The 22043-nt window shown below is 39.4% G+C and overlaps 1 protein-coding gene across 1 annotated transcript in view; it reads right to left on the bottom strand.

Moving 5' to 3' along the window:
• Positions 1–4334: 4334 nt before the first annotated feature.
• Positions 4335–22043, bottom strand: part of LOC119718746 (3'(2'),5'-bisphosphate nucleotidase 1-like) — a 31075-nt gene continuing 13366 nt past the window's right edge. Inside the window, exons 2-7 of the mRNA XM_038188148.1 lie at positions 10218–10328; positions 9377–9484; positions 8447–8495; positions 6897–7180; positions 6454–6559; positions 4335–5379 (exon numbers count right to left, since the gene is read on the bottom strand). Of these exons, the coding sequence (XP_038044076.1) occupies positions 5213–5379; positions 6454–6559; positions 6897–7180; positions 8447–8495; positions 9377–9484; positions 10218–10328 (825 nt within the window). The 3' untranslated portion in view covers positions 4335–5212. The remainder of the gene's footprint in view (positions 5380–6453; positions 6560–6896; positions 7181–8446; positions 8496–9376; positions 9485–10217; positions 10329–22043) is intronic.

Here is a 22043-nt window from a genome sequence, read left to right as displayed (position 1 = left end):
TTTTCAAGAAATGTGGGATTGTTGTCAGCCGACCATTGGAGAAAACCTGATTTTGTTTTGTCAAATACTGCCTCCAATTCACTAACTTAATTAAGTAAGTCCACATTTGTTTGCAATCAGCTCCGCATTTTTGAATAGCTGCAAGCAAGCTTGTTTGGTTCCCTGACATGACAATTCCCCGACGTCTACAAGTTGCTCTGTTTCGTCTGAAGTAGGTTCAGGGAACCAGACTACAAGAACAGCATTTTTTTTTCCTTGGTTTTTCCAGCATCCATGAACACAAAACTTTTAACAGGCCGGTGTACAATATTTGCTATAACCCCCAAATCCATCCATTGCTGAAAATTAAAGCAAAAGCAATTGTTGTATATTACCTTTTAATTCGAATGCGAGTGCGCAAACTTACTACAAATCTGAAAGACTGCTGAAAAATGAAATTGCAGTTTTGAATATATCTAAAGAAACAAGATACCCACACAAACTAGGAGTTGCAGACAAATAAAATGAGTTTCAATAAAGTCCAAATTACATATGCCATTTTCATTGACTAATTTTACAATAAAAACACTGAAATTATTTAACACACTGGCCAAAATAAAAATGATCGTTTTTTTTCAAATAAAGCTATTCTTGTAATTTTACATGTTACATTTACAGCAATTACATACATAGTAACAGTACTGTTTTGTTTTTGGGTAATATCAATATTTAACTATTACATTATTTCTTTCTGAACCAGTCACCTGAAAAAGTTCTGATATTTGCTGGGAAATGAACTGAATAATCTCTCACAAACAAAATAAGAACCAAGTTCTTCATCCACGTTCCTATTTTAAATAATATCTGCATGAACTAAAAACTTGCAGAAATTCAGTGCTGAGCATATCAAGTCCCATATCAGGTGACGCTATCAGCTTGATGATCAGCAAACCATTTCACATGAAAAATAAATGTAGTTACACTTTGGTTCATAGCGAGTAGCAACTGAACTTGCAAATGTAAACCTTAGGGCTTCATGCTTAAGTACCCCCTCAATGGTCAGATAGAGAGAGTTGGGGGAGACCGCAGGGAGAGACATGGAACGCATTGGAGACAACGCCCGAGCCAAAATGCTGTGGCTTTGTTCACATATAGAATAAAACTAGTACTGTACTTATACGCGCGTGAACCAGTACGCACAAGCATGCCCCCTCTACTGGGCTCTTAAAAAGCATTCAACAGCGCCCTCTCTTGTTTACGCACGGAGCCCCTGTAACATTATACGTGGAATCAAACCACACAACAAAATAACTATCATCATCATCTCTACTTTCAAGTATAATTGTTTCTTTTCCTTCTTCAAATGTTCAAGGTACCACTTTTAATATTTTACAGTTGGACGATAACTGTTGTTACCTTTCGGTGGTTTTGGCACGACTTGAATCCTCGATGGTTCATGTATATAATTACAACCAAAACTTCTCTTCACCAATCCAGAAACTTTTGAGTCAGCAGTGCACAATTGATTAGTTCTTACAGGGTTAACAATCTACCTTTGGCTGATTAGATCATTTTAGTTGGTTTTAAAAGTCTTTGATCACTTCAAGACGTGGAAACTTTGGTTTGGCTTCAATTTAAACTCCTCATGTTTTAAGAGGCAATGACGTAGTGAGAATCAAGTCATGCCAAAACATCAATTAAAAAATGACCAATCGTGAACAATCTAAGACACATTTGTAGAGAATTCAAATAATGCAGTCCCTTGGCCCCATTTTGCATATACATCGAGCATTTTTCCATATCCATATATTCTACATACAGAACTTTCACAGCAGTTGCATTTAAAATACACCACAAGAGTGTTAATACAGACACCTTTACTTTTTCCTATATATTGCTATAATATACAAGTTTCTTCAGTAATTCTTTAACTTTGAAAATAATTTTTTTTTTTTTTTGGTTAAATCTGAGACAATTATTTGAATATCAACATCGATGCTGTATGATTTCTACAATACCAATACGTTGTTTTTCCTCTCTGCAAGCTTATTTTTGGAAATAACGATTATATTTACAATTTCTCTTCTTCATATAATCTGTACAAGAATAAAGCTGAATATACTATCTGAAGTCTCACAGTCTCATCTACAGTGAGAAGTAACTAACATTTTTGCATGATATAACTGGATCTTACGACCACATTACAAAGAAACAGTCAATGCCAAAATCAAAATATATTTTCCTGTTAAAATCTTTACAAAAAATAAAAGACATTTTTCTTTTTTGTCAGACTGAATATGAATTATTTTTTCACTGTTTTGTTAATGAAATGTTCAGTCTTACTTCATAGGTAATCGGTCAAAGTTACTTCCACTTGCACCAGTGGATCAAATTTTAAGAGCGGGAAGAAATTTTACCAAGGGATTTTCTTCTTTTTCCCAATCAAACACGAGCTACATGCCCACTGGGACCCTCTGTCAGAGATACATGAACTGTGATAGCTATACAGCATGGGCATTCATGTGCCTACATTGGTGTGTTTTCCAATGTAGTACGCTGTTCACCGATTCGTGCAGAGCGTAGTTTGGCTGTTTGAGTGGATCTCAAACTCTCTTGCACAGGGCATATAGGAAGAACTTTTGGATTCAACTCCACTGTGAACACTAGAAAATGGACAGTGTCAATTTCTGCTACACATCTTATGGGAAGTAAACTGCTCCTGAAGTTAACCCTCAAACGAATTCATCATACACAAACTGCTGTAAAGATTGGAAAAAGTGTAACCCTGACAGTAATGGACTGATCCATTCAGCTTCACCCCATGATATTTGGACCAATCACAGCCGTGATTAATGATATACATGAATATGCATATGATACATGGGGTTGTTCCATGCAGTGTGGGGGTGTTGTTCTAATGGATCAGCCTATTATGCAAAACGGCCAACATGAGAATGCCCTTACTTTAAACAGCCACGCGTTCGATTACTTATCCCGCACTTACTCGTGCAAGCGCGACCGTGTTCGATCCAACTCTCACGTGACTTCTCGCGCTTACTCAAACCTGGCCCAAGTAATCGACACGCTGACATGGCTGAGCCGGTTACTTGGGTAAATATCCCACAATACAAAGTGAAAACATGGTGGCTAAGTCTAGCGCTGTGGCAGCGGGAGATTCAAAAGTGTCTCAGCTTCACTTCACACTAGTACTAAACGACGGGAGAGAAGTTAAGTTAATTTTAAACATACTCCGCATTTCTTGTTCACTTTGGAAGAGCAAGTACAGTGGCCACCGTGGCTCGCTTTCGACGGCACAGATCCATTTGCAAAGGGGATTTAATCGCCACATGACCTCTTGACCCGGTCTGGTTGCTATGGCTCAACCTCGAGTAACCCGAGATCGTTTGTTTATTGCTACAGATTGTGCATGTGCATCTATACCCAAGACGAAAGTACGGGTAAGTGTGAGAGATGTAATCGAACACGCTGATAATACGTGTAAGTGGACAACACAGGGCCCTGCTCATAACCAAAGAGGGATTTCAACAGAGGCAAGTTCGATCAAAGACCATTGCATGACTAGTAGTTGATCCATTGCACACTCATCTTACGTTCCTCAAACATTGAACAAATTCAATGTTGTTTCTATTAATAAAATTTCAAATTGCATGTTTTACTCCAACCAAAAATCCTCCTTTTTTTTTTTTGGACGTCTGCAAACCTCTGATAAAGGTTTTTGTTTTGGGCTTTGCGTGCAGACTGGCTCCCAGTCCATATACTATCAACACTGATTGTATGGCGGGAACCAACCTACCCAGCGAGAATGGAATTATTGGCCGGCAGCCAATAATTTGAAACTTGTTAAGTAATAATTCAATGACTAAACATGGCTGATAATTTCGGTTGATGACTCGTTCAAAAGTAAATAACTTTTGTATTGCTCGTAAATTAGCAATTTAGAAACGGAATCTACTTGTTGGGGATAAAACTTGAAAAAATAGCATGGGGAATGCAAGTTTAATGCCAAAATGTCTTTAGTGAAAGGGTTGTCGCAAAGTCAGCCCAACGGTTCTGTGTCCTGACTCTCCACTGTTTACAAACACAAACAGCCAAAGTGCGGTTACCCATACATATGGTTCTTGATCGAACCTGCTCAAGGTCTGAGCAGAAATGTAGCGTGGTCTCTACATCGCTGTGGAACACAACAGGGGAAGACTCTTCACGATTTATACACAGACATCTTTCCATTTGTAAAAGCTGGACAAAAGGCCGGTTTTTCCGACATGATTCTTCACATAACGAAATAACAAATTACCCCAAATGAATAAGATACAATGAAGCACTTTTGGGGGTTAAATTTACATCTGTCTTTTTTCTACGTGTCCTCAAAAAGTCACTTTTTTGTCACGGTCAATAGTTCACATAAATTCACTTTTAGTCTTGGCTTCTGTCACCGGCAGGAAGCAAATTGTTCCGTCATGTTGCGTGCATACCACAATTTTTTTTTAAATTTTATATAGTACATATACCAGTATATATATTTCTGCTGCATAGAGTAAAAACTAGTGAAGTGTTTCCCTAAATCACTTAGAGAATGGCAGTTGAACACCACAAAATACAATCGCCATAAACAGCTTTTTTTATTCTGGTACGACATTGTATCCTCTCTCGCATCTCTGCTGAAATTTCCAGGCAAATTTTTCTTTCGATCATTTTCCTTCTGGATATCATCTTTTTGTTAAAGTGAGTTACCCCGCGTCAGAGCCATTAACCAAAATGCAGACCTCTGAAAAAAAGGAATCGTTTGTTTACATCTCAGCTGGAATGTAATTTATTTTTTTTCAAACTACTTCATGATCGAGTTACAGTATCGGACTTTTCAGTCCGTACACAAGCAGCACGTTGATTTTTACTAATGGTCCACTTTTTTTTTTCCTGGTATAAAACTCACAAAAATAGAGGAGGATTTTTGCACCAAACCTCCGCTCGGTGATGTTGGAATTCACTGTGGTGTTCAACTGTTCATTTCTGGTGATAACCGATTAATAATCAAATCTTTCATACAATTCCATCACCAATACGTAATATCTTTTCCTCCCTGGTCTTGCAAACCCCACTATTTTTCTCAAACAATTTACTTGTGCCTTCCGTGATCTGTGCACGTGATTGTGGACTGAGCTACAACCGTTATCTCATTTCTGTGGAGGACGTTGACCTCCCTGCATCCTTGGTCTCACTCGGCACTCCCCGTTTGCGTGGGGAGTTTCTCTCGTATGGACATGGGTACCCTTTCCACATAGAACTGGTGATTGCTGTAGGCGGCAATCACCCCACCCGTATTTTGGTGTTCCACGTCTTTGTGGTAAATGTAGCTCTTGTTGTGACAGTCCGTCAGTCGACCTGTTTGGTCAACAAGAAAAAGGGAAAATGTTGAATCATTCAGTAACCAGATTTTCTCTTCTTGGGGTCAAATGGTTTGCCCATCGTGCCTGATGTTCATGTGAAGATACTATGGGTTTTGTGCACACAAACTAGTATGCGCAAATGGCGTGTCCCTCCCACTTGGGCTTTTGAAAATGGTCACAAAGAGTCATCAACTGTTTGTGCAATGAGTCCGTTTAGAGGGCTCTCTCACTGACCCACGTGAACCAGCCTACATCCGGGTACCGGGAAGTCAGCGTTGCCATTGTCGTACCCAAAGATCGTAAGTATAGCGCGGCGTGCAGTAGGTAGTAGGCAGCCTTCCAAGCTGTGATGAATGGCAAAAAGTGCGAGCAAAACGTGGAGCCAACATCCAGTGCTGGGTTGGCATGATTATGACAACTGTACACGGCACAGGTAGTGACCATTACGCCATTTGATAAAGAATTTGCAAATATTTAAGTGAAAAGAAGCCCTATTGTCTAGTTTACAACACATGACGTGGTTGATGACCAAACGCTTGCCTACTGCAATGGTGGCCGATCACTAGGAAACAGAATGGTCACGTGGTACTTTGATGTCATATGATCGGACTCTCTGTGGCAACCACTTTGTAGCATATTGTATTGTAATAATAATAATAATAATAATTTGGGAGGCTAATCATCCTTACTCGCAGCTGGTATGCTGAATTGTGAAGGACGCGGCTACAACGTGGTCGGGCCGCTGGCACGTAAAGGCACCTATGGCTGCCGGCCACATCGACCCATATATGACCACGGAGCACAGCCTGAGATCGAAAGTGTTGATTTTTCCGGGGGGAGGAAAACCGGGGGGCGCGGAGAAAAACCCTCGTGGCACAGGAGAGAACCAACGCACAACTCTACTCACATGTGATCCGCGGCCAGGATTCGAAACCGTGGTCACCTTGGTGAGAGGCGAGCGCTTTACGCACAAGCCACCCATGCCACCTAAATCAATCAGTAACCAGATTTTTATTGTGAATCACCTGTATTGAAGGTCCCCTATAAACCCCTGTGTGTATGCACTCACCTCCTACTGCATGCAAGATTGCCTCAGGAGCACACGTATCCCACTTCTTGCAACCACGACTGGCAAAAATATAGGCACTCGCTGTACCATCCAGAAGTTGAATCACCTATCGGTGCAAAAACAAATAGGTAAATACATAAATAAATGATTTTATTTTACAGAAGTCATGGCAAAAACACATGAATGGTGTTAAAATACATGAATTTAAAGATGCATGATGTAAAGTAAATACAGAAAAGATTCAGACAAAAACCTACAAATTATTAGTAGCACTTCCAGAAATTGGGACACTAAAAACAATATTTTTTTGTAATCGCTTTTCTTGAGGGCATTTCTTCAGATTGCGAGCTGAACCTTAGTTTATACCGTGAGGAATATCTGTATTTGTTGCCTCGATATTAAAACTAAGTTATGAAACCAGCTTTGATTGGAGGTTTTCTTACCTTGTGGCCTGCACCCCCGACCCGCAGGATTTCATCTGGTTTCATGGCATCAATCGTCTTCTGCACGTCCTCCGTTAAATGCGACCGCGTCGTGGTGATGACCCGCTTGGTGGACTCTTTGTGCTCGAAGCCAAAGCCTCCAAGGCCCAGAATGCCCCACATGGTGCGTCCTTGCTCCTCCACGGGCGAGGTCTTGTAGTTGAAGTACGGCTGGTGTATGACTCCAGCTACCGCGATGCCTTTGACGGCCACGCCTATGAGAACGGTGACGTGATCCAAGAAGCCTGCAAAAGGGAGGGTAGGGAAACAGAATATTCATATCTGTAACCACTTTTTAAGTCCTTTTTTTCCCCAAGTTTGTTACTGTTCATATTCATAATGAAGCTTTGAGATGTAGGAGTGAGGTAGTCCTGATAGTATCAGGCAGACTTGTAACCGAGTCATTCAGGTGTCATTCAAGAGTAAGTTATTACAAGCCCACACAGTCATGTAACGACCTCCCACCGTGGACATCCTAATGTCCCTCTTTTGTTTGTACCTTAACTTTTTAGGAAGACTCCCGTATGTTTTGTATACGATCCCAACACCAGACGTATGCTGGGAATCGCGGACGATATTGTTCTCTTTTGTACTCCGTCATTTTTCGTCCACGGTTTGAATGCCTGAACGTGCCCAGCCATGCACACACATATTAATGTGACCTCGGACTTGAGGTCATGCGAACAAAACGTCTTGGAGAACAGTCTTAAATCTCTCATGATGGTGGATGTGATTTAGAGTTTGAGATCTACCAGCCCATTATTGGCCTAATGACCCTTGCTGTAGTGTTCAACTTAGTGTAAAATCCATACATGTATTGCACTGTGTTCTGTTTGCTATCAAAGTAGGCCAATCAGTCTCAATCAGTCTACAGAGAAGGCGGTATTATCAACACATAATAACGGCAACCAATAAGATTTCAGAATCACTTTGGGCACGGCCTCTTTTCATAAACAAGATTATCAGGACAGATCTAATTTTCTTTATGTCTGAGACACACTGGCTAGTCTCCGACTTCAATCCATCTCTGAGATAAATGAAGGCAGTGATCTAAGCCTACTGTTGTTGTCTGGCGCCCTCTGTTGACCACAAAAGAAAATTGGCCAAGGGGGGAATTAGAACTGCTCTTACCAAATGAAATGCCAGCATAGAATATGAACTGTCAAAAATCCGTAGAGCTAGAAATTCGACTGAAACACGTCTTTTTTTTTTAGTCATAGACCAACCCAGGCACGGTATCATTTCTATCACGAAGGCCGTCTTCAATGGTGAAAGCATTGTGCTAGCTATTGACTAGATAACCTGTCATGGAACGGTTGCTCTGTACAATAGCTACACAACACTTTTTTTTGCCATTGAAGGGGGCCTCGTGATTAAACAGTGATCACCTGCCTTGAAAATCTCTGACGTTACTTCACTCCCTCCTATGGGCATTTCAGCCCGACTTCAGAAGATGCCTATTTTTTTCAAGTTTGGAAAGGAGCCAGAATGTTTTATGTTTGAAATCTTACCCTGAGTGTATTCTGTGGTGCCGTCTACAGGATCAACCCATACGACAACCTGGGCAAAAAAAGAAAAGAAACTAAAATCAGCTTGTGAAACACAATAAATAACATACATTGAGAATAACAAGAGCAGAGACTTGAAGATTTAGAATTTGTGTACATTACCCAGTGCTTAAGGCTTTTGTAAAATTGATCTGGAAGAAACGCAGTAAATGTACAAGTTTGCTGCTCACAACACACTGGTTTTTCAAAAAATACATTGCATGGTGTAAAATGTGAAATATTTCATTATGAATAATACAAATAAGCAATTGGCACTTTGCTGGTCAGTAACTTTCCCATTTAAAAATTGCATTTTCAGTTAGGTAACCCTCACTTTTTCAGATCATTGAAAATCTACGTAAAGTTTTTTGGAAGATTTCTGAAGAAGGTTCAACTATAGTCGGATTCACGGAGCTCTGCCAAACTCTTTTTTGAGAAAATGCAGCTTCGACTACGCAACCAAATGTCTGATATGCATAAGCTTACGCATGACAAGCACAAATACCGGTAGGTGTACGTTTTGTCCCCCACATGTGTGGCAGTGGGCTAGGGTTAATGGATTGGTCTGTTACTGTGCATGGGAACCAATGCCCCATGGAAAGTTTTAATATAAGCTGATACACATTTATGCTCCTGGGTGGAGAGAAGCAAGTTGGGGTGAAGTGGCTTGCCCAAGGACACCACATATGGCCAGTGGCACAATTTGAACCCTGACCCTCTGATCACGAGTCACAAGTCGTAACCACTAGGCCACACTCCAACAATATAAAGAATAAAGCTAAACGAGATTTCCTAACCTGCTTACAATTTATTGGGGTACTTTCGGATTCTGCTAAAGATAAATGAATGCAGTTTAGGGGTACAAGCTTACAGCCTTAAGGACTACAACCTTACATCTTTGAGGTCAACATCTTGGTACTGTGGGGGACACTCTACAGCCAGAACCTCCTGGGAATCTCCCATCTCAACCTGTCTATCTTCCATCTTTTCCTTCTCCAATTCCTGAACAAAATGAGAAAAAAAGTTTTAAAACACCACGAAAAGGCAGCTACGCATACAGGTTGTGTCCGAATTTTGAGCTATATATTCTGTGCACAAGTACCCCCTCAACAGTTACAAATGGAGAGTTGGGGGAGACCACTGGGAGGGACATTCGAACGCATTGCTGACGGGGCCTGATGCTCGCTCAAAGATATTACCGGTTTGTGCAGATCCGGAATGAAATTAGTCATGCGTACTTCGTGACATTCGTGCGGAAACTAGTTCGCACATGCGGTGTGTGCCTCACAATGGGGCTCTAGAATGTACCATCTTCTGTGAACAGTGTCCATCGTCTAGGTTCTCAACAATTGTGTGGGAACAAGCTGACCATAGTCAAAGCCTTACTCCTGAATGCCTGCTTGGGCACAGCCTTATTTGGACTACCTTCATGTAGGCAAATATGCAGCCCTGTGGATGTTTGTGAACCTTCCTTCAGTAGGGACTAGCACAACAGTGAACAATAGTTAAAGTTCCAAGGGTTACAAAATGACGCAAATGTTGCACTTTTTCAGACAAAAAAATGACTTCTGGATTTTTAGGAAACTAATGATGAATTAGGATTTGAGGCTTTAAGGATTCTCTGGATGTCATCGATACCATACATCTCTTGGAGTATTCAAGGAATTCCTTTCCCAAGTGTATGTATTTTTTTTATTTTTTCTGTGTTTGCTTTTCTTTCTTTTTTTCTTTTTACCTCTTCTCCAATGACTGTAATTCCTGGGAATCTTGTCATCAGTGATGCCACAATGCAGTGTTGCGCTCTCCTATCTGCTTCTGTCTGTGGGTCGAAGATACCTTCACCACCCTGAAGTGCAAAATAGAAAGAAAGAAAAAAACTAGAGATAAACATAAATTCAAACTCTAAAAAGCCACCGCTCAACTGATCATGGTTATCCACCCCTTATTTGCCGCTTTTCGGCAACGATTTTTTTCCTTACAAACTGACAACAGAAAAAGTCCAAAACTTCTTTTTAAAGATGCTGGCAAGCAAAGTCACGACAAATATTTACTTAGAACAACAATTATGTGTAGGATTAAATGATATATTTCAATATGAAATAACTGCCCTTAAACATCCTAATTCTTGAGGATTTTGAAAAGTCTAACAGCAGGGCAAACTAAAGTCTTTAAGATTATCTGTGAACAATAAATCAGGACTCTCTTAACATATCTTTATCAAATTATTCTATCGAAAAATTTCAAGATGGAGGCAAACCTCAGGTTATACAGTTATGTACATGTGCGCTGTTCTCTCATATTTTAAAATTAAAAAAAAACAGCCCTTTGTCTAACGTTTCATTGACATAATTACGTCAATGATGCTACATGTACAAATGTAGTTAACGCAAACTATGACAAAAAAATACTTCAGATATCGATAAATGTATTATGGGGAAAATACGGGCAGGTCCAAGGACTGGTCCATAAACTCCATTAATTAAAGGACCTAATATTTACTTCATATATGTATGCAATTTGCCAGTATCGATCATGAAAAAAATATTGATTGGAACTCGTAAGACAAATATACATGTATAAAGACTTGCTTCAAAAAGTAAACAATTTTGTAGGTCCTAATTCCACACAGGACAGGACATATGTTTCAATGTATCCCTGGTTATTTATTCAACATGTATGTAATTGGACAACAAATGAAAACGCTTCAATCAACAATCTTTTGTTGACTTTGTTGTGAATTAAATTCAGAACTGCAACATATCCACACATACAATTTGCACCGCATACAATTGAATCGCTAAACATACATTTATCTTGTTCTTGTCTTGGCAGCCATTCCTGCCCGCGGTATTTAATTTACAATGTACGTCATAAAGTCCCTGATTATTCCAACTTTGTAAATATATACATTCTTTGCATTTTCCCATCCTTTTTGGGGCGGTAAATATTTATAAGACACGGCGGGAGAAAATGTCAATGATTGGTGTAGAACTAGCATGAAAAATTACTTCTGAAATTACGTGATAAACAAACTTATCTGCGTTTCTCTTTTTTTCTTTTTCATTTGCTTGATAGATTGGATATATGCTGAAAGGCTCAGAACTTTTCATTCAATAAATGAAGGGAAATTGATTAGGTCAAATTTGAATGATTTGACGTCGTATTCCACCCGATCGATAAAAAGTTACAGTCTTCACTCTGATGTTGATCCTAAGAATGCTGGCATGGTTATGGTACATACTACAGGGCCCGATTTCAAGGAACCACAAAGCAGACAATTTTGTTTGGAATGGTCATGTGCCAAACTAACAAAAGGCTTTAAAAACAAAAATCAATTTCCAGAGGTTAAAGATACACAAGAACAAAATTGTTCTGCAAACAGTCTTTTTTTTCTTTTCTTTTTTCTGGTAGTTTCTACATGTACAGGCATGTTATCATTCATTTCCAAAATTCGCAATTAAGTCTAACCCTTAACGCAAATAAAATTGATATATACATGTACAATAGTGTATACATGTACCGGTACATGTACCGTACAAATATGGGCTCTGTGCACAAGTACCTCCAACTGTAAAAAAGGAAGAGTTGGGGGAGACAGCTGGGGGTGGGGGGGGGGGGGGGCGAGACCACCACTGCAAAAGACATTCCAATGCATGCCGATGACACCTGATGCTCAAACAAAGACGCTATGGCTTTGTGCACATTCTGAATATAATACATGTACGTCATGCATATTTTGTGCTATACGCGGCATAGGAGCCAGTACGTACACGCGGTGCGTTCCATCCATGGGGCTCTCAAAAGTAACCAAAAAAAGCCCCTCTCTTATTCGCATACGGAGCCCATACTCCCACATCCATTAAAATAATGTAACCCTGTTGCTGGACTGTGGAAATTTAGTAGCCTTTAGTAGTCCTTTCCCCCTCCTATTCCCCAACACCCAAAACTACATAGTCACAGAGCCACAGAAAACCTCCAAAATATTCGACATATTGGATATATTACTGTTACTGGCTCCATTTACAAGCACCCCCTCAACGGTTAAAAATGGCGAGTTTGGGGAGACCACTGGGCGGGGCATTCGAGCACATTGCTGACAGCGCCTGCCTTATGCGAAGACGCACTAGTTTGTATTTCTGATTAATTAAGTTTGTTGTGCATTCCTTGTGCCATGAGTATTAGTGAACCAGTGTGTGCATGTGGTGTGACCTCCCACTGGGGCCGACTTTTGAAAGTGGTTACAAAGCGCCCTCTACTGTTTGTGCACGGAGTCCATATTGTCAAAACACATTTATAAGCAGTAACACCCCCTTGCTACTTGTAATGATCCAAAACCTGCTACATGTAATGTAGCAAGTGGTCCATCTCTTTCCAACACTATGCTCGACAGGGACAGTTGGGCCCAACTCATCAAGTCATCATGAAAATGAAGGAATGAATGAATGAAGAAGAATGTGTTGTTACCAAAAATAAATTCTGCAATAAATATGTGTCATGTACCGGTACATTTAAATTGAGCAGTAGAAAACTGATACTGATAGTTTGAACATGTTTGTTTCTTGTACCTCAGTCATTTTGCCTCTGAAGAAGATCTTGTTAAGATCGCTACATCAGGACGCCCTAATTTTTTCAGATTTGTATATTTCTGGTCAATCCAGTCAGAAAGCAGTTTGCAGCAGTCGCATTCATTTTCAAGTTTCAAGGAGTATTTCCAGAAGGAATACATGACGAAAAGCAAACATTATATAAAAACATTAATATAGCCTACTCTTGGTCCACCCCATGCACTGTGTACAAATGTAGACCAGGGTATGGCCACTTCAAATTGAAAACGTTTACTCGTCCAGCGAATGAAATTCAAGTATCATTAAACACGTATGCACGACACTTAAACATGGGACAGAGAAGAAAAAAGGTGAAAATCTATATTCAATAATAGCCATGGAATGGTCATTATCTGAATACATGAATATTAGGGGCCAATTTTGATGAATCATGGCAGGTTGACGGCGTCATGAAACGAGAGCCGTATAAGTGATGACGTACGTAGCGGCAATGACGGGCTGGTGGCAAGGGTCAGTGAACTGTCATAATTGTTTCACTCTGGACTAGCAAACTACGTAAGTAGTACCCACAAAATGTACATTGAAACATTCACGTGATCATTTTTCTCCTATTTCTAGACCCTACAAATCAGTACAAGTATGTACTACGGGATAAAATTGACTGCAAATTCGGGATTTGAGAGTGGGACATTGGAGGATACAACAAAGCAAGATATTTGGTTAAGTTTCTCCCTGTACATGTACTGGTACATACATGTACATTGTACATTCCTGAGGCCTTAATGATCATGCATACAAAAAATATACAGGGTGGTGCAAAAAGATGGAAACCCACTTTTGACAGCAGTTCTCACCTACTTGTTGAGCATATTTCAAAAATTCAATTTAGTGGTATTGAAATATTGATCTTAAACAGAAATGACGAAAAAATGATTGCAAATACATGTTTTGTCTCCGAGATATACATGTATATTGTAGTTTAACAATTTCATGTGCCAAACCTGTTTGTCCACGGACAGCTTTACATGTATTCCATCTCCTTGACTGAGCTCCGGAGCTTGATTTAAAGACAAAAAAACACTACACTAGACTTACACGTGGACAACAATGATTTTGGTGACTTGTATTCAAACTAGCATAATAACACTATTCTTGCGATATTTCACAAGATTTGTTCACCATGTATGGTTGAAGAGCTATAGTTCCCTACATTTATTTAAAAAAACCGTACCGTACCGTACCGGTACCGGTAGGTTACAATTCCTGTCAAAAGTGGGTTTCCTTCTTTTTGCACCACCCTGTAGAGGACTGTCTGAGTTCTTCAAAATTTACAGCTGGGTCATTGTAAATCATTACATAAATTGTAAGTAAACATGGACAGAATGGTTGCTATAAATTGATGGGTTAATTCATGCACATTATAATTTACGTCCTTAGTGTTGCCGCATTTATATTCATAACCCATTTAGCATTGCTACATGTACAATGAAGCCAAAATAAACACACTTTTCGTGGTCTTTTTGACATTTATACATGTACATGTAACGTTCATAACTTAGACAGAAATTTTGCAACAAAAATTTTGTCGATGTTTTGTTCATAATATCCTGAACATACAAATGTAATACCCTGGTACGTCTTACATACACTGTAGGCCTACAGTAGATTGTCTTGGTTTTTACAAGTAACAATCCTGTTTGGGTAATTAATGCATTTATTGTAAAATACCTGTTCATAAACACACGTATGGTGGAATTTTTAAAAAAAACAATACAAGGTCACAACTTGATGAAACAAAATATTAGTGAGTACACAAATCACTTTTTTTCCTGCACCTCGTTTTGGGTGAGTGATTGAAATCATCTTTCAAACAGAAATCCCAAAATAGACTGCCGGAGTTGCGCTGACGGCACAATTCTAAATATACAATCGCGTGAAATGGGAACATGAGGCGACACTGCATCCGACACCGAGATGAATAGAAGTGAAAGAGAAAAGCACAGTTCCTCAAGACAGACCCCATTGATGGCCAGGAAGGAGCCAGTTTCCGCTCCTTCACAATCAAAGAATTCTATTTTTTTTTAATATATTTATTTTTAATATCGAAACTTATTCAATGACATGTCTCCACTATGAATGAGTTAAAAAAAAGTATGGCGCATGATATGTAAATGAGACACTGGCTTGCCAATATTTCTCTTTTGTTAGTTACACGTCCAAAAACCCATAAATGGTTTTTGCTTCCCCAAAACTTTTCGGTAAGACTATGAATGGGTTTTCAAGAAACAGATCTCATCAATACAATACATGAATTCAATTCTTTTTTATAACATGTTCCTGTCGATACAATATCCATTCCTTTTACACACACAATGAGAATACTTCAATTTAAAATTATCCCACAATTTTCCATTAATATACATGTATGGTGCACGGCATGTATGAAAATTAGATTCGGTGAACATAACAAAATCATTAACAGCAAATGTAATGGGAGGAAAAGGGTGTTGAAAAATACTGGTACCTGCATATTGTACTTACATTAATGTGCGGAACCATTTAATAAAGAACATCCTAAACTCTGAAGGGTCATGCATGTGTTACATGTAAATTACATGTACATGTACCGGTACACGATGAGAATGCATTTCTCCCCCTTAAATTTGAATAACGACTACAAATGCTGTAACACAGTGTATATGGTATTCAGGCCAAGCATTGGTGATCCCAAGTTTTAAAAGTCACAAATTTCTAAATTGAAGGTCACGTACAACTACTTTTATGAATGATTTGACGACATCTTCCAAGGGAAACCTCTGATATTGAAGTGCATTTAACAAGATGGCAAGAAAGAAAAGATGTATGCAAGCGACAAACATGTCAGTGTAGTAAGGCATCCATGTTTTATTCTCTGGTTCCCATTTCCGACTGACCCAGTCTGGAACCCCAACTAACAAAAAATGAAAGAAAAAAAAGAAAAAAAAAATGAATATCAAATTCGGGCAATCAGGCTCTGTGCTATTTGTGATGGTAAATATTTAATTTTACTGGAAGCACAAGGTACCATATGTACATGTATGTAGCAACTAATGCAATGTCAGAAAATGCGAGGATGCTGCCTGTCCTAATATCATGGGTCCATACATTGTACTTTGCCTTGATTGTTAGTGTTATGACATGGCTGCCATTACAGCCAACACGTTAATGAGCAGCATGGTGCAGATACAATGTAAGTCAACAACGTCTTGCCAAAGATGGATTTTTCATGATAAACTCATTGCAATAAAAAAACAAGAGACAATACGCAGTTGGCTGCATTTAATTTAGCCATGTACACGTACACGGGTGCAACTTCAATTTTTTCTCCAGATTTTTATTTTTCGCCGACTGGTGTAAATTCAGAGGCAAAAAAGGGAACCATGAAAAAAGGATGTCTTTACATTGTATGCAGCCAGCATGCAACAAAAGACAGAGCACAGATACCGGCATTTGTACAATTATACTCCCATCATACACGCAACTGAATAACACATGAAAAGCTGAATGTGCTAGCACTGTACATGTGCATGCGCCCATCGATGTCCTCCTCTACGCGATACATGACGCTCATACACATCGCGCCAAGTAGATTTACTGTGGAAATCAACTCCCTGCCGGCAGGCTATAAATAGCCGGTGCAGCGCCGAGGGTTATTTATAGACGCGCTATGTATAGATGCGCTATGAATAGAACTGGGTTGGCTGATGTCAGTCAATGAAGTGTCTCACTACACAGTCATCTGCTATGTCATGTACATGCATACTACACACGACACGTGCAGCACAGCGATGCATGCACGCGTACCCACCCGGTATGAAACAGGGGGATAATTTTTACATGTTACCTATGTACATATGTACAAATTTGAGTAAGTTTTTTTTCTTCATGGTACTGAATTCCATCTCAGGTCTGGTTTGAATTTTTTTTTTTTTTGTATACTGAATTGACTTAGTGCTTTAATATAACATTCAGATCAATACCATGAGGTGATGTTTGAAGGAATTTTGGTTCGGGAGATATAAATTACCATTTTGATGTGTAATTTACCAAATAAAGCATGATATGCACTGAACACTACAAGTATTATTATCAACAGGGCTACATGTAAAATTTTATCTGACAAGAAATACATATTGTGTTTGGGTATGTATACATATCATTTTCGATATGGTACCGGTAGATTGTTTTAAATATATAATCTTCACAATTAGTCAATGCTTGCAACATTAACATGACTGATCTTTAAAAAATATAACGACAGAAAAATGCACATTACAATGTGTAGACTCATCACACAAAAGATTTGAACTTGAAGAAAAGGTCTGAAATAACAAGACAGAGGTGTGACCAAGTTCAAGACAGCCTCACACTGTAAGCTTAGTCCAACTATAGACAGACTGATATTATTCAATTTGAAGAGAAAGATATCGGCAAAGGATTAACATGCATGTGTAGGCTTCAGTTCAATGGCATTTTTAACTCTCTTTACTGATGATTTTGTACATGTGCTACATGGACATAGTTGAAAGTAATAAACAAGTAGTCACTTTCCAAACAGAGATGGATGACCCAAAAATATCTCCCTGTATGAAGCGCTTTCTCACTTAATCTAGAACTGGCTTTTCATCCCGTCTTATTTGAGGTAGAGAAATAACAGTATGCATCCAAAATATATAGGATGTAGCTAAAATAATTAAGGTTGATGTTTTGTGTTGGTGCGCTGTTACAGCATTTTAATTTTAAAGGAACCAATATCCAAGGGCCATTGGGCCAATAGTTAGGCATGCAACTGGGAATTTAGAACACACGAGGAAATTCCAAACCACACAAGATTTTGTACAGTATTTTTCAATTTGTAATGGCATTCATGAGAAATAAAAAACCAGGAAATCAGCAGATCTGAGGAAAAGTTGTATGCCTGAATAGTACACAATGTAACACCCCCTGAAAAGCCTGATTGAAAAAATGTACTTGCACAATAAATGTCAAATTTTTCACAATTTTGTTTTTGATTTTAAAAAGCAATTATAACATATATAAATGTATGACAAGATTTACAACTGCGTCCTTCCGTTCCTTTAAGTAATCACGGAAATGCAAGTAATAATATGGCACCCCCTCAAAACATAAACCTCGGTTATTTTTGGCCGCTGCACGACACGCAAGTAATTGCCTCGACGGCTGCAAAAATAGACACAAGGTAAGAATTTGCGTGGGATGACGACAAAACATGCCCAAATATAGAGAGAAAAAAACTCGAGGATGCAGGAGGACACGATTCTCCGCATGGACACAAGGGAGATGGGAGAAGGTCATACCCAGGTCTATGGTTGCTAAGGGCAGATGCATCATGGGAAATTGGTTAGCTTTCATGTCGGCTACATGTACATGTATACATTTTTTTTAATTTTATCCATCTGTTTTTTGGGGAAGATAAAAAGTACACAAGGTAAATATACAGTGTTTGTATTCATTTTATAGAGAAATTCTTTAACCCTAACTCAGAGACATTTCTGCAGGGATAAAACCTCAATCCTGCAAAATCCTCCAACTGCCTCCAGGTAAATATTGCATACAGCCTCAATCCTCCAAAATCATCCATTATTTCTTGAATAGTGGTCCTTGGAGGGGTGACCACTGCCTCAATCCTGCAAAATCCTTCAGCAATCACTGTCAATATGTTGAGGCTGAGCCAGTGACATCCTGGAGCAGTGCGGAGGATTTGAAGTACCGGTAGAGGCCTCAATTTATGCACATTGTGAGCATAAACAATATAAGGTCTGGCCCAAGACCTTGACACAGTGCATCCTCCAAAATCGGCCACACCTTTATGCCATAAAGCCTCAATCCTGCAAAATCCGCCATTTTGCAAAGAGGATTTTGGAGGATTTGTGAATGTATGTTGATGTACATGTATGTATTAACAATTAGTATGTTACATTGTAGAAAGGTCAGGTATGTTTTTCATGTACGTGTACATGTATTACACATGGCAAAAGGTTCTGCCTTTAAACACAGAATTCACAAAAAAATAATAATTTGGGTTTTTTTTGGGGGGGGGGGGGGTGTGTTGGTTTGTGTTGGTGTTTTTTGCATTTCAAACCATTTTTTTGAATGTTTTCCCCCTTTCGATTATAGACAAATTTTATAAAAGAATTGTCTTTTGAAGATCTGCAAGACAAATAAAACAAATATTATACCAACGATGCTCACTTTTCCAGCCATCCAATGCCACGAATTCCATCCAGACACCTCCCCTCTCACATATATGCGCCCATAATGCACACATGCATTATCTCATTAATCTTGTATAAGGTCATTTAATAAAGCCTGATTATCCTATCAAGCAGAACCAATGCACAGATATTAATGGCTTCCAGATATCCGTATTACAAATGTACATCAGATGATGTTCCGGTATTGTTGGACAAAACTAGCATTCGCAGCTGCAAAACAGTAGGAATCAATAGAAATGGTACGCGTATGTGTGCAGCTCGCAAAAAAACAGTGACCTATTATTTAGCTAAGTTAGATCACCAGTTTGTGTGGCAATTTCACCGGACTTACATTTACATTTCAATATTTTGATGTGTGATGCACATTGCCGATAGTGTACCAGATGTAATAACAACGTAAAATGGTGATTTAAAATGCGAATATTTCCAAGCCACATACATGTATGTCTCCCGTAGACGCACCATTTCATATAGTCCCTAATAATTGCAATAACAGAAATGTGTACATGTGCAATGTAGGACAATGCTAGCAAATTTGTGCATGCATCTGCTGAAAAAGGCTAGAAAACTGCGACAATTTTGATCTACCTAAATTTAGTAGAAGGGTCTCTAGAAAGCTTGAAATATAAATGCACACAGTCCTTAATTAATGAATCAGAAAAATCCAAGAGGTAAAGCTAACCATGCAATGCACTCACCAATGTACATGTACCGGTAACTTGGCAAAAAGGAGAAAGGACAAATTTTGTTTCTTTCTTTCATTTTTTTTTTAGCTGTCCAGCATTTCTCAACCGAGCCTTTAACAAAAGGCCTGTATTCTAGGCAGGATTAAATTGCGGAAATCACATTTGAGGGGGGAAAAAAATGGGAGCTGCTCAATGAGGGAAGATGGAGGGGAGGTTGGCTACAATTAATGAGCAGCCCTGGAGCACCGTCTTGAAGAGAACAGATCCGCATCAAGACGCCAATCCACAGATCTATTTTGGACTATTCTTATCTTCCCAATTCTTATTTTAGCTGTAATTCTAGAGCCCCTGTGTTATTCCTAGCCATTGACGTCACACAGCCGTTGTTGCCATGGCAACAAGCAATACTTGTCATCCAGAGAGGCTCCCGCGCCTAATGATCGACACTCAGAATGCTGGAATTATTTAGGGGAGAATATATATATGCGGCTGTGAATGTGTGTGTGTGTAGGTACTGAGCAGCATATGTACATGTACGTGCGCTGGTCCAGGGTCCGCGAGCTAGTACCGTATTAGATCATGCATTGAAATTACACAAATCTAGCCTAATTATATGCATCGAACAGCAAATTTCATTTACATTTTTCGAAAACATTTTGTATCTTTTTGCAGGCTTTTTGCATGCTAGTTACATCAAAACAATCTGCACTGTGGGAATGCAACTAATTTATGCATTTTATAGGCCTATTTAATTTTATTCCGCAACCTACATTGTACATTTCAAAAGTCTACTTTGTACAATGCATGCATTGGACGTAAGCCGTGCTAATGCATTCAAGCTTGCTTTCGATTACCAATTTGTGAATGTACAATGCAAGGCCTGTCCTCCCAAAACAGGCACAGTGTGTACATTTACATATGTTCCATGGTCCTTGCCTATTTATGTTTATCACACTTTCACCATTCAAACATGTAAATACCGGTAAAAGCAATTGTTGAAATGTCTGTTAAGGTCATAACACAGGTACATGTACAATGTAAATGTTCGTTAGCAGGTGCATCTTTTAATTTGGTTCTATGGGAGGTCACCAACATGTACATGTAGTATTTGCACATGCAGCATATTTGATCCAGTTTCCCGGTTCAATGTTCTTCACTGTTCATCTGACCATAGAGTTATGATCTGACCACCTCAAAATATAAACTAGTCTTGAGCACCGATGCCTTTTGTAGTTCAAACATTGAGATCGTTTTCATCTTTGATTCACTTGTATTAACTCTTATTATTTAGTGAGAACATCATCTCAGGCTATCACTTTCAAATTTGTTAAATTCTCCTGCCTCCCCCTTGAGAATCCTAGCTCTCTCTCTGGGAGGATTACTGGTATACTCTCCACATTTCACCAAATTCAAGAAAATGGAAGTTCCATCATTGCATGTCTCTTGCCATCATGATGTCACAGACAACATCCTACGGCAATCTCAGTATGACTACAGTTCCCTCCTTCCCACTTCTAATCAGGACATCAAGGAAAGAGAAAATGGTCAAGATTTGAGCCCCTCTTCCCCCTTCAAACCCCCCCCCCCTTCCCCTCCAGGGTTGATGCACCAATTCATCAATATCCAGCAGAACCTGTTAACGGAGGTGTCTTCACACCATTGTTATCTACACTGACGTCATTGCGCCAACATTTCTGCGGGGACCGTGCTAAATCCGATAAGGAGGTTGCCTTTATGGGTCAACGCTGGAACAATTTTTTGTACCCTCTCCGTCTCTCTTGCGCTCGCACCGTTCCAACTCCGAGGGTAATAGACAAACTTCATGCATGCAGCAACGATGACGTAGGAAGCGCTGGAGTGGCTGCCCATATATGGTGAATTCTGGCCCGAATCTGATCAGGCTTGGAGTTTCATTGAACCTGGCACTACGATCGGACCGTATTAGGCAAAGCCGAGTGACATATCAATGGAGTATTGTCTGCCTGCCAGCAATGTGGCGGATTTTGCTGGGGACTCCATCAAACCTATTCAGGAG

This window comes from Patiria miniata, unplaced genomic scaffold (genome assembly GCF_015706575.1).
Source record: "Patiria miniata isolate m_02_andy unplaced genomic scaffold, ASM1570657v1 HiC_scaffold_7, whole genome shotgun sequence".
Classification (NCBI taxonomy): Eukaryota; Metazoa; Echinodermata; class Asteroidea; order Valvatida; family Asterinidae; genus Patiria; species Patiria miniata.
Note: the sequence above shows the minus strand (reverse complement) of the source record. Positions and strands in the feature narration are given on the sequence as shown.